Here is a 13258-nt window from a genome sequence, read left to right on the forward strand (position 1 = left end):
AACAAGCACATATAAAAGCCAGTGGTGGTTGATCAGGAGCAGTAGGTCTGACAGAGTGGGACAAGTCACCTGTGCAATTGGTGCTGCTGATCTGTTTGTAACCCTCAGGGCAGATGCAGGTGTAGGAGCCGACATTGTTCACACACTCTCCCACATCCTGACAAGGAGAGGCTTCCTCCTGACACTCATCCACATCTGGAAGGTATTCACAGTTCAACAACTTTTTCACATGTAGTGATGATTCAGCCTTACAAGGACAAACTGCTTTATTTCTCATTACAAAGGAGGACATAGGGACCCCTAAGTATAATTCTGCTTCCTTCTATCTCTATTCTCCCACTCCGCAGATTCTATTAGTTCAATCTCTAACGTTCTGCTCTCTCTGCTTTTTCTCATAGTAGCTTCATCTGGTCTGTTCCTGTTTGGCTGTGACTCCATCCTGGAGAGAAATATCAGCTGTGCTGCTGCCATCAACACCTTTGTTTAGAGATGTTGGAGCTTTGCCTGTTTTTCAGTGTAGTCCTGTTTCTCTGACTGTAACTAAATGGATGTGCTCTCTTCATCCTCTGACATGGGAGCCGGCTCAGAGCTCGTCTGCATGGTTGTGCGTTTCCTGGATGGAGCCGCCTTTTAGAGTAGCCTTTCGTATCTCTGCCTCTGTCTCCTTGAACCCCAGTCGGCCTCAGCAGATGGCCGCTCACGCTGAGCCTGGTTCTGCTGGAGGTTTCTTCCTGTTAGAAGGGAGTTGTTCCTTTCCACTGTCGCTACAAGCATGCTTAGTGTCAAGGATTGCCTTCAAGTCAATGAGTCGATGCAATCAACCAACATCTACAAACAAAGGTGTTGATGGCAGCAGCACAGCTGATATTTCTCCCCAGGATGGAGTCACAGCCAAACTGGAACAGAGTGGGAGAATAGAGATAGAATGAAGCAGAAATGAGAAAATGGGGTCTCTATGTCCTCCAGAAGTGGTTAAAAAGAGAAAAAAAGATAAATCACATTTCCATTATTATTTACACACTTAGCTAAGTAAATGTGGAGGCTTTTGTCAGTGGAGTTGGCTTCCATAGGATCAAAGCATTGTCATACACAACATTTTTCTCTAGAGTCCATTTAACTTTGTTAATCTAATGTAACACTTAAATTTATGAGAAAGACAAAGAGTTAATTGTTATTTCCAATAGGCATTTACATAAATAAACTAATAAATCTGTGTAATTCATGAGTTTATACTTTTGAACTAAAAAAACAGATAAATTAGCCAAAAGTCAGGGCACAATATACATAAAAATTAACAACATTCAGGTCAGTGTAAGAACTAGTATACCATCACACTCGTCTCCAGTTGAGGACAACCGGAAGCCTGGCGAGCAGCGGCACAGGAAGGAGCCTTCGGTGTTCAGGCACTGGCCTCTGATACACACTCGCTCATCTTGGCACTCGTCTATATCTGAAGTGGTACAAAGGTTATCTTACCACATTGTCAGTAAGATGCAAACATGACAGGAAAGCACAGGATAACATTCATTGGACAGAGACTTTATGCACAGGGTCAGACCTACCAATGCAGTGACCTTCGTGGCCGACAAACCCATGAGGACAGGAGCCACAGCTATAGCCTCCTGGCTCATTGTAGCAAATCCCTGAAGGACAAACCGTCTTGTTTTCACACTCATCAATATCTGTGAAGAGGAGACCAGATTTAAAACAGTCAGCTGTTATTTTGACCCCAGCTGTAATTTCTGGTGGGTGCACAAATGAGAATGGGATGTTCTCGTCCGTCCCCTGCAAAAGGAGAGCAGTTGCTATAGCAACATAGTGAAATCCTGTGGTGCAGGTTGACATGACATCAAACATTTGCTCTTTTCTGAAAAATAAATTTACTTGTTCAACTCAAGTCAACTATATTTATAGCCCTTTAAACAACTACAGCTCTAAAAAAAGGCTTTACATACAAAGGAAAGTTCAAAATATATAAAAACAACATAGAAGTTTAAAAGAATAAAACTAAATACATAAAACCTCATAAAACCACATAAAAGGGAAGAGGTGGAGAAGATCAGCAATGTAAAGAGGAGCCAAACCATTTAAAGACTTAAAAACAAATAAAATAATCTTAAAATGAACTCTAGAACGCACAGGCAGCTAATGAAGGGAGGCCAAGATTTTAAAAAAATTATAAAAGACGTCCTTCCCAGTGACGTCTTGTAGCTTTTTTCCTAACTTGTGATTTTCTGCCAATGTGACTTAAATTTCAATGCCAGTGTTTCCTCCGCCATTAGTTTAGTTACACCCGCTGGCAAATTCCAGTCATTATTTAAGGGCTGAAAGGTCCACTGGCCCTTGGTGACCCGTAGGAACGTGCTTACTATTCAAATACAAGCTCTTCACCTGTGCTATGTGAAATTGTCCTTGACCCTGAACTGTCTATGGAGCTCAGACAGTTCTGTTCTCTCTCTGTCCCCTGCTCTCTGTAATCCACTCAAAAAGCTTTTTTTCTCTCTCCCATATATTCTCCTCCTGTTCAGTCACTCTTTACTGGTTTTCCCTCATTACTTTGTCCCCTTCTTGTTGTGAGTATTCTTGGTTTTGAGCATTTTGGGATTTTTGCTTCTGTCAAACTTTCGTCATTAAAACATTAAAGCAACCACGTCAAGCTTTTGTCTACATCTGGGTCCTGTCAAACCTCCACCTCCAGTGTGACACAATATTAGTAGGAAGTATCCTGCTTCCTATTTTTCCAACATCAACCTAACCTTTCATTTAGTAGGACATTTTTTATCTGACCGGCTGCCGAAGGTTTTTAGATTAGAAGGACTGATCTTAAAGACAATTTAGGAAACCCAAATGTATCTGTTAGTCTCCTCATGCAATAGTTTCTTAGTGCTCTTATTATACAGTAGCAACCATGTAAAATGGCCCTTCCCAGTCAAAGCCAGCTGACTGGCAGCCCCACTTCACTGCAAAATCTCTTCCAACTTCAAACTCCACACTTTCACTGGATTACAGGGTCTGACCAGGAGATGATGCTTCTCCTTAGATGTTAATGTCCACAAATCATGACAGAAAAGTTTATTACAAAGACTGATGTTTAAAAAGCAATTGTAGGGGACCATCCAAGGACCAGAGAAGGGCCCATCAAGGAAAGTGGGGACATTTTGAATGGCTGCTACCGTATTTGCATCCCTTGACGCATGTTTTAGAGGACTTCTGTCTCTCCATCCTTACCCACACAGGTGGCCTGGCTGTCATCCAGGTGGTATCCTACGTCACAGTGGCAGGTGTAGCCCTCCACTGTGTTGTAACAAACCCCTTGTCCACATATGTCAGGGTTGATCTGGCATTCATCCACCTCTGAGAGAAGAGAAAAGGAGCAGAGGAATATTGACAGCATTAAAAAACACAATGAGACCCTACAGTGTGTTGTCATAACAAACTTCCAATAACATCCAGCAAGCAGCAGTTGACGGCAGCCTCACAGTGTTGGAATGTGATGAAGACTGAGAAAACATGAAACCTGGAGAAAAAAAGGTGAGTCAGGAATGTGAGACTGACCTGCAAATTGCGTGGGTGCGATGTCCTGCCCTGCGTTGGATGGGAGGATCTTCACTGGTGCAGGAGGAGACGTCTTTTCAACAACTTCTACCAAATGATAAAAAGAAATAAATGTTTCTACAAATAAAACATACACAAAGGATGGAATTATTGAAAAATATGTTAAGCAGTAAAACATGAGAATATGGTATCATATATATCATAAAAAGGTGTATGAAAAGGGACCTAGTATTGAACCAAGTTGTATTTATTTTCCTGAAAATGTAATTCCAAAAAGTTAAAGTTAAAAGCAAACCAGTGGAATTTGTTTTCCAAGTTTGAGGATGTGTTGCTTCCCGTCCAGGAAGCTTTTTCAATTCAAAATTGAAAAAGAAGAGGCTGGTGCTATGTAAACGGGGTCTGTCTACCTTATATTCCATAAATAAGTGTACAGTTGGTGGTACTGAGTTGGAGTTAAGTTAACTAAAAAGGTGTAACACAGAACTGACTGATAAAGTTTTGCTACATATTTGAAAACCAGCTAAACCAAAAAGGGGGAAAAAAAGTAAAAGTAGCATCAGAAACATAGTATTTCCAGTCCTGTGCCAAAAGTGTAACAGAATAAACCTGATCAAACAAAAAATAAATAAAACTGAAACAAAGACTGACCTGGTAGAATCTCCTCTGTTGTCCCAAAAGCCTCCACTGGTTTCTCTGGTGTTGGGAGGGGTTGAAAGGATGACCAATCCTGCGGCTCCGTAATCACAGTCACTGGTTTGTTTACAGGAGGGTTTGGTAAAATGGTGTAGCCCATTCCACCAGGGCAGATTTCTTTAAACTTAGCTACAAAATGACAAAAACACAGATAACATATCAATACTTTTTTTTTGAAGCATTAGGGTGCAGACTGAATGTAAAAGAAGAAACGAGGTATTCTAAATGCAGCAAATAAACAAATATAAATAAAATTACAGGAATGCTGGGACTCATTGTCAACAGAATATGAGAAGAAAGTATGTAAATTTACTCTAGAGATTAAACTATGAATCAATTTTTTGTAAATTTAGCTGCTTTTACCACATTTGGAGAAACATTTATCAATAAAATCTGGAAAGAAATAAGACAGACTGTTTAACTGTTTATAATTTTTACAGAGCTACTTTAAGGCTGTGAGGAAACTTCAAATATTCTACAAAAAAAATCCAATTAAACTTTAGCTTACAGTCCAAATACCTAAGATTTTTTAAGTGTGATCTTCACTTTGAATATAGAAAACGTAAACCTGGATACAGACAGTAATTCAAATTAAAATCAAGACTATCTTGATGGCAGGACACTGTTCAAGAAAGCAAAAATTGACCCTTTGCTGAGTTCTACCAATGACCAGTCACACGTTAGCAACCATGCAATGTTTACAATACAACAAAAATACAGTGTTTTAGAAATGTTTTTACCTCCATTGCTTCATTCCACATTGTTAAGAAAGGTTTATTATTTCGTCTTCATATGTTTTCCTTAACAAGAGCACTTCGCTCTCAGTCTGCAGGTTTACTAGTGGTTCCTAGAATTTCAAAAGTAGAATGGGAGGCAGATCTTTATCAGGCTCCTCTCCTGTGGAACCAACTACTGGTTTTAGTCTGTGAGGCAGACACCCTGTCTACTTTTAAGGCTAGGATTAAAACTTTCCTTTTTGATAAAGCTTATAGTTAGAGTGGTTTAGGTTAACCTGAGCTATCTCTATAGTTATGCTGCTATAGGCTTAGACTGCTGGAGGACATAGGGATCCATTTCATCATTCTGCTTCATTCTATCACTATTCTCCCACTCTGCCGAATCTATTAGTTCAATCTCTAATGTTCTGCTCTCTCTGCTTTTTCTAATAGTAGCTTCATCTGGTCTGTTCCTGTTTGGCTGTGACTCCATCCTTGACAGAATTATCAGCTGTGCTGCTGCCATCAACATCTTTGTTTATAGATGTTGGAGATCTGCCTGTTTTTCAGTGTAGTCCTGTTTCTCTGACTGTGACTAACAGATGGCCGCTCACACTGATCCTGGTTCTGCTGGAGGTTTCTTCCTGTTAAAAGAGTTTTTCCTCTCCACTGTCGCTACAAGCATGCTTGGTGTGAGGGATTGCGGAAAAGTCAATGAGTCGATGCAATCAACTGGTTTTCCTTAGATAGAAAACTTTGAACCAATCTTACTGGATGATCTGGTTGAATTATCTCTGTAGAGTGACCTGAGATGACATGATGTGAATTAGCGCTATTGAAATAGACTGAATAATAAACTGAATTGATATCAAACACAATGCAAGAGGGACAATCAGGAACTAGCTAGGATTGTGGGTGTCCGCGTGTCAGTTTGAAGAGCTTGTTCACCGTCTACAGCCCCTTATCCAATGCCAGACAACACACAGTTCACCCGTGAGTGTTCCCTAATGACTGGCCATGGCACTGCGTGTTTTGGCTTCGGCTGCAAACCAACAGACCGTCGCACAGAGCTACAAACTAGCATCCTGCACGGTGTCTGGGATAGTGTCCGAGGTGTGCCAGGCGCTGTGGATGGCACTACAGCCACAGTTTCTGCCATTAGGTACCAAACAGGAAATATCCATAGTATAGAGCGGATGTAGAACTGACCAATCAGAGGCCCGCTGTCTGCAATACTGTCTGCTGTCAACTACAATTTTGGGAAGGTGCACCAGCGTGTCTGCAAAGGGGGCGGGGCTTATCTGCATTAACTGCGACACACGCAGACAACCTGGTTTCTGAGCATAAACCAGGCTTTAGACTGCATGCACATTTTCAGGAGGCATGTCTTGTGTGGTTTTCAAAGGACCTAAAAATTACAACTTGGGTTTATTGTCCTTGTTGTCATTGGTTATGATTATTTTTAAAAGGATAAAGACAGTGAACAACTTTACATCATGTTTGCTACAAGCCAAACAAAACCTAATCATATCTGTGTTATGGATATGAATGTATTCATATCAATTTGGATTGTGCTAAAACCAATTTTAATTATATTTTCAGTAGCAAAGGGAGGCAGAAGTTCCAGCCATTGGTCCTTGAATTTAAAGAAAATAAGTCTGGAAAATCCTTGAATATTCTTGAATTTGATGTTAACTAAAGATGGGAGCCCTGCAATGTATTTCATCTGGTTAGTTCCTTTAGCTAAAGGGAAAAGTGCATGAGGCTTGATCATAATGAGTGAGATTATGTTTATTTTATTTTTGTTAACAAATTTTTTATTATTTTTATTTCTAGTTAATATAGTTTTTATGAAAATGCATTACAGGATGTGCTCTCGGCTTGCTATTTGACCTCTATCAATGCCGTAAGCTCCCTTAAACATGGCCAAACCATCCACCAGGCAAGGTCAGCTTATTTTGGAGAAATGATAAATACTCAGTGAGGCTAGGAGCCTTACCTGATCCAGGATGGGGGCATTTGTCACAGTGAGGGCCCCAGGCTTTGCCCACACTGCAGCAGCAAAGCTGTTTGCTCAGCTGGGCAGATACCGGGTGTAAACATTGCCTTGCCGAGCTGACCAAGCGGAAGCAAGAACCCTTTTCTTCCTGGATGGTGGGTGTGTTGGCTGAAGACGAGTGCAGGAGGAGGACGAAGAGGGCGGAGGAAATGGTAGGCCAAAGTGTAGAAGATACATATTGAAGAGGGAGAACAAAAAGTGGAGAAATAAAGCAGTTCCCATCACCAAAGTTAATATTCCCCAGCCAGAGTCTAAGACCCAATCCCAATACACACCCTAGCCCTACTTTTAGCCTTAACCCTAAATGTTGCACATTCTTTTGAGGGCAGTGGTGTCCCAATTCCTCTTTACATGTATGGCTAGTGGATATACGGGATAGGGGTATGAACCTAGCCCTTAAAAACAAGGAGTTCAGAGAAAACATGGAGGACATGGCTTTTTCGAATCGACTTACAGTTTTGTTTGCTTTTTTTACTTTTGAAAGTAAAAACAAATCCATTAGCGTCTGCCTTCTGGGTTCCCCTGATTCTCTCATACAACAGATGTTAAGGGAAACGGTGTTTTGAAAATCAGAATGAGACCGCAAGCAGAGAAAGCCCCTGAAACGGAAACAGGCTGCCAACCATGCCCCCATCTGGAAATAAGGAATGACAGCAAGAGGTCGGAGGACCCCACTGTGTAAACAGGACACCAGAGCGGTTAGAGAAGGCAACAGCTTGCTGTATCCAGCACAGGAAGAGAGTGGAGAAGCACAGTATCTTATTATACTTGACAAAGGAAAAGGATAGTTAATCAAGCACAACCTAATTCCCTTTTAACAATTTCAGGATCAATGGTTGTTTTTTGTTTTTTTTGTCTCCTCTCCTCTCTTATGGTGGCACCTATCTTATGTATATGCATAATTTACATACCAGAAGGTCAAGGGCTGTCCCAATTCCTAGGGAAGATGACCAATCCCTAACAAATCCAGGGTGTGTGGGTAGTGGGCAAAGACTAGTGATAGCAAGTAGAGCTATGGGTTGAAAGTAGGGGGTTTATTGGGACTGGGCCTAAATAGGAACCCCAAAACTGACCCCAGCACATAAACAGCCATTATACCACTAGATGAATGACAACAACATTTTGGCATCTAAGCAAAGATAAATGTATGGAAACACAACAAGTTGAAAGGAAACAAGCAAATACTTCATGCACTAAACAGAAGGCTGGGCTAAGGTCAAAGAATGCAGGAGGTTCAGCCTGGATCTCTCCTCTAAAACGCATCAATATGTTTTTGTACGACCGAAAACTTCAGTTATTTCACTATCGGGTAAAAATCAACACTCAAATTATGTTTTTAATAAAAAGGTTACATTTCTTTTCAGTTATCAACGAGATTGATGTCTGAATTGAATTACTGTCTTTAAGAATTTCAATAAAGTACATACAGCCATCAAGGTGATGAATGTCAAACTCTAAACCTTCTATAACAATTTTATACTACGTAAAAAAATATATACATATATATATATTAGGGAAGCACGATATAATCGGCCCCCTATCGGTATCGGCCTTAAAACTGAATATCGGACATCGGCCACCCCACCGATATTTAACCCGATATTTGATCAGCTTCTGAGTTTCTAAAGTCTAAAAAAAAAAAAAATACTGCTTCTTCTTCTTCCTCAAAAACTTCTTTTTTACAGACTTAAAAACTTCTAAAGATGAGGGAAAAAATATTGATACATTAAAATATCACAATATCTTCATATGCTGATATATTGCCATTTAAAAACACCATACCAATCTCTTTTACTAATGAAATATTGCTATATGTCCTCATTATGCTACGAAATCCCCCACAAATTAACAAACTTTTGCCACATTTTTATATGTTGATATATTGAGGCGGTATCGATCTATTTTACTAACAAAATATCACAAGAATTTGCAAAATATCACGAGAGTTTGTAACAGAACGATGAAATTTCACAAGATTTTTAAAGTAAAATAGATCGATACCGCGTTTTAAAAAATCTATTTGATATCAGCATAAGAAAATATATTTGAGTATGTTATTTTTCAAAGTGTCAGAAATGAATAATAAAACTGCTATTTTCAATGACTACTTATTTTTGTCCAGCTTTAACATCGGTATTGGTGTCGGTTATCGGCTACATGAGTTTTAAAATATCGGCATATCGGATATCGGCCAAAATCCCAATATCGTGCATCCCTAATATATATATATATATAACACTGAGATGATTTTTAAAAAATGTGACGTAATGGTAATGTTTGATTTTTGATAATAAAGAAGTCAAGCTCTGTTCTAGGAACTCCTCTAGAACCTTTGGAGATGATTTCACAGAGAAGGATTCTTCATAAAGTGAAGATGATGAGGGATAACAGTGAACATCCTCTTCATCAGACCAACTGAGGCTTCGTTCAGGCAGCAGCCTGAAGTGACCCAGATCTGATTATTTTTCCCCATATGCGACCTGGATCTGATCTTTTCATGACAGTCTGAACAAAACTGATTTTCTTCCAATGCGACCCAGGCCACTTGGCTCTGTGGTCCTGAATCCCATAGAAATCTGATCTTTTCAGAAACAACCTGTATCTGAATGGCCTGAATGGCATTAATATTAAACAAAGGTCACTATTCTGCATCTTGCTACGCAGAAGCAGAAGGAAAAGTCAATAATGCCCAGAGCGCTCTGGCACTACCATCCATGTTTACTTCCATAAACACAGAGCATGCTCGCTTCCTGTGACATCATTACGTCCTCTACTGAGCAAGTGGGACACTTAAGTTTTATGAATGCAGTTCAAACAGGAAATCACAAACAAGTCCCATATATTAGTGTTGTGCCATAAACCATGATCATAATTTTGGACATTGAGAACCAATGTCCACGTTTCCTCTTAACATGATCACTGGAGAAGATGATGCTGTCTTACCCATAAAACAGCTGTGAGACCTCTCTTCTCTGCTCTGCAACCCCCTCTCAGCCAACTGGCTCCACAGGACCCCTCCCAGAGGTGTGTTATATGGTTTTCAACCATGTTTCCCCTTCCTCTTTGTACATAGTAGTTTAGTTTCATAGAGTTCACTAGTTTTTTAGTCAAGCGTTTTTAACTGAAATATGTTTGACTTGCAGCTTAATGATTTTTGTTAATAAACTCTATTTTCAACAGAAGTTGTGGTGAATTTATTCCAGGTATGTTCAGAATTATCTGTTTGACCATAATTTGAGCTCAAATTATTATTCTAACACACAGCTAGTAGGGAGTGTACTCATAAACAATATATGACAGTCCAAATAATATCTGATTAAAAAAGGATATTTGCCACCCCTACCAGGGAAGGCAATAAACATCTTAAAGTATCACAACATAATATGAATTCCCAGCTGGCTGGGAATTGAATATAACAGTTATTCACCACATTAGGAAATGTGAACGACCTTGCAGACATATTGGACTCCACAAAAAAATCAGAATTGAACATCAAGGCCTGCGGTGTGAACGTCTTCAATCAGAAGTTTTTCCAGATCTCAACAGAAGATCTTTCCTTCCTACTACAGCTATAAAGGCCTACAAAACCTGGATAAAAACAAACCTGAGTTTCAGCAACATTTCATGATCTTCATCTGATCTGGTTGAATTGTCTGTAAAGTGCCTTGAGGTGACATGATGTAAATTGGAGCTATAGAAATAAACTGAATTGAAATTTAATTGAACATTTAGTTTTCCTTTGGGAATAAGGAAGTATTTTTGAATTTTCTATCTAAGCAACAAGCTTTTAGAAAACCACAACACAGTGGTTTCAGCACAGTCTCTATGACTTTTTGAAGTACGACGAAATTTAAAATAAAGACGTGTTGCTTTACATAGAGAAGTAAAAGGCGTTTATCAGCCTCACCCTACCAGCCATCCAAGTCCTCAGAAAAGCTTTAGAGGGAGCCTGTGGGCTGGTTGGTGCAAAAATGTAACATTAATAATGACTTTTCCTCTTCCGCTTTAAATCATTCAAACAATATAGCTGTTTTTGGTTAATGGAAAAGTCCGGTCATAACCAGAATTCAAACTCCTGAAAGTACTTTAACAGGGTTTATACAGGAATGAGTAACTCTAATTTAATGCCTTTTGATGCTAATTTAATGCATTTTAATGCATCAACAAGTACCCATGACTCTCATATATATATATATATATATATATATATATATATATATATATATATATATATATATATATATATATATATATATATATATATATATATATATATATATATATATATATATTTTGTAACAACTGCCAAAAGACTACCAAGAAAACCTGTCATTCTCTTTAGCCCAGCGGCCTCTAATGGGGATGCATAATGCAACGCCAGCCACTACTGTAGCTTCTATTCTATGCTCCTTATAATGCGGTGCGCCTTATAGTGCGGAAAATACGGTACTCTTTGTAGCCAACACCTACAGACATTTACTCCACATTGCACTACTGACATGACTGATGAGAATTACTGACAGTTATATTATTTATGCATATTTGTCTGTAATTTGATCAACAGAGGTTTGTTGTCGTTACCTTGTGTGAACACTGTTCCAGTTTCAGTGACAGAAATATCCAAATGAAAGTATGTAAACTAGCAAAGCTCAGTATGCGGTCCTGTGTATCAGTGATTACTGTGAATATAAAAAGGTTTGATTAAGTAAACTATTAGAGTTCCTGAGTGAAGGACTTGCGTATGCAGGAGGTGAGAGTGGAGTCGGGGCTGTAGCCAGGTTTACATGTGCACATGTAACTGCCCATCGTATTCAGACACTCTCCATTAGAGCAAACACTCTGCAGCTGGCATTCATCCATATCTGTCAATTATTTAAAAAGGAAGACATAATAATTATAAAGAATGCAGTTGCATTACAAAGTGACAGATTGGATATAAATCAGCAGGATCTTTTGGTTTTCAAAAAGATGTTTTCGTTTTTAAGCTTTGTTCTTAACAACAACTTCATATCTTATTGCCTGCTAATTGTTATTAAGGATCCCATATTATGCAAAATTCACATTCCAAACATTTTGTAACAGTCGTGTGTCCTGCAGCCTGTGTATGAGATTCCCAAATGAAAACCATCCGTTCACCTCTATCACTGCCGGTCTCCAGCTCTTAGCTAATGTGTGCTAAAAGTGCTGTTTGAAGAGAATTCCCCTGATGATGTAAAAAGGGGATATACGCTATCCAGAGCCATCTGTAGCAGCCCATCACTCAAGCTACGGCCTTTGTCTAATGCAGAGGTCTTCAACAGGGGGTCCGTGACCCCTAGGGGGTCCACGGAGGAACTGCATGGGGTCACAAATGTTTTGGTTGATTAGACTTTTTTTAATATTCCCCCCTGCAATTTTTTTCCCCCTAACTGAAATGTCTTTAAATCCACATTTTCATGAATTCAACACACTGTGGTAAACAGATAAATGGAGGCAGCAGATGTCTTTCAGTCATCAATGCACACATTCAGCGACACACAGGAGCTCTTTCAAGCTGGGCACCGTTTCATTCACAACACTTGTCCCATCAACCAGGAATCAGAAATACTTTAATAATCCCAGGGAGAAATTACTTTCATTACATTACTCCATCTGTAATAGAGTGACTATGTATATATAACATAATTTCTTACAATATATATAATTAGTGGGTCGCCGCTCCATCTTGCCATCAGTTTGGGGGTCCTTGGCCTGGAAAACATTGAAGACCCCTGTTCTAATGCCAAAGTAGGGCTGAATATTGGTATATATATATGATATGAAACAGGACTACACTGAAAAACAAGCCAATATATATATATATATATATATATATATATATATATATATATATATATATATATATATATATATATATATATATATATATATATATATATATATATATATATACACACACACATCTGGTCTGGTCCAGTTTGGCTGAGACTCCATCCTGGAGAGAAATATCAGCTGTGCTGCTGCCATCAACACCTTTGTAAGTAGATGTTCAAGCTTGGCTTGTTTCTCAGTGTAGTCCTGTTTCTCTAACTGTGACTAACTGGATGTGCTCTCTTCATCCTCTGATATGCGAGCTGGCTTGGAGCTCGTCGGCCTGGCTGTGTTTCCTGGACCGGGCCGCCTTTTACAGCTGCTTTTTGTATCTCTGCTTCTGTCTCCTTGAACCCCAGTCGACCTCAGCAGATGGCCGCTCACA

General features: G+C 39.3%; 1 protein-coding gene across 1 annotated transcript in view; it reads right to left on the reverse strand.

The window, feature by feature from the left end:
• The window catches only part of ltbp1 (latent transforming growth factor beta binding protein 1), a 116212-nt gene that overhangs the window by 22189 nt on the left and 80765 nt on the right, over positions 1–13258 (reverse strand). The window contains exons 10-17 of the mRNA XM_038304601.1: positions 11763–11885; positions 6964–7131; positions 4204–4377; positions 3556–3642; positions 3229–3354; positions 1563–1682; positions 1328–1450; positions 70–195 (exon numbers count right to left, since the gene is read on the reverse strand). Coding sequence (XP_038160529.1) covers positions 70–195; positions 1328–1450; positions 1563–1682; positions 3229–3354; positions 3556–3642; positions 4204–4377; positions 6964–7131; positions 11763–11885 — 1047 coding nt within the window. The remainder of the gene's footprint in view (positions 1–69; positions 196–1327; positions 1451–1562; positions 1683–3228; positions 3355–3555; positions 3643–4203; positions 4378–6963; positions 7132–11762; positions 11886–13258) is intronic.

This window comes from Cyprinodon tularosa, unplaced genomic scaffold (genome assembly GCF_016077235.1).
Source record: "Cyprinodon tularosa strain WSP-4 unplaced genomic scaffold, ASM1607723v1 ctg539, whole genome shotgun sequence".
Lineage (NCBI taxonomy): Eukaryota > Metazoa > Chordata > Actinopteri > Cyprinodontiformes > Cyprinodontidae > Cyprinodon > Cyprinodon tularosa.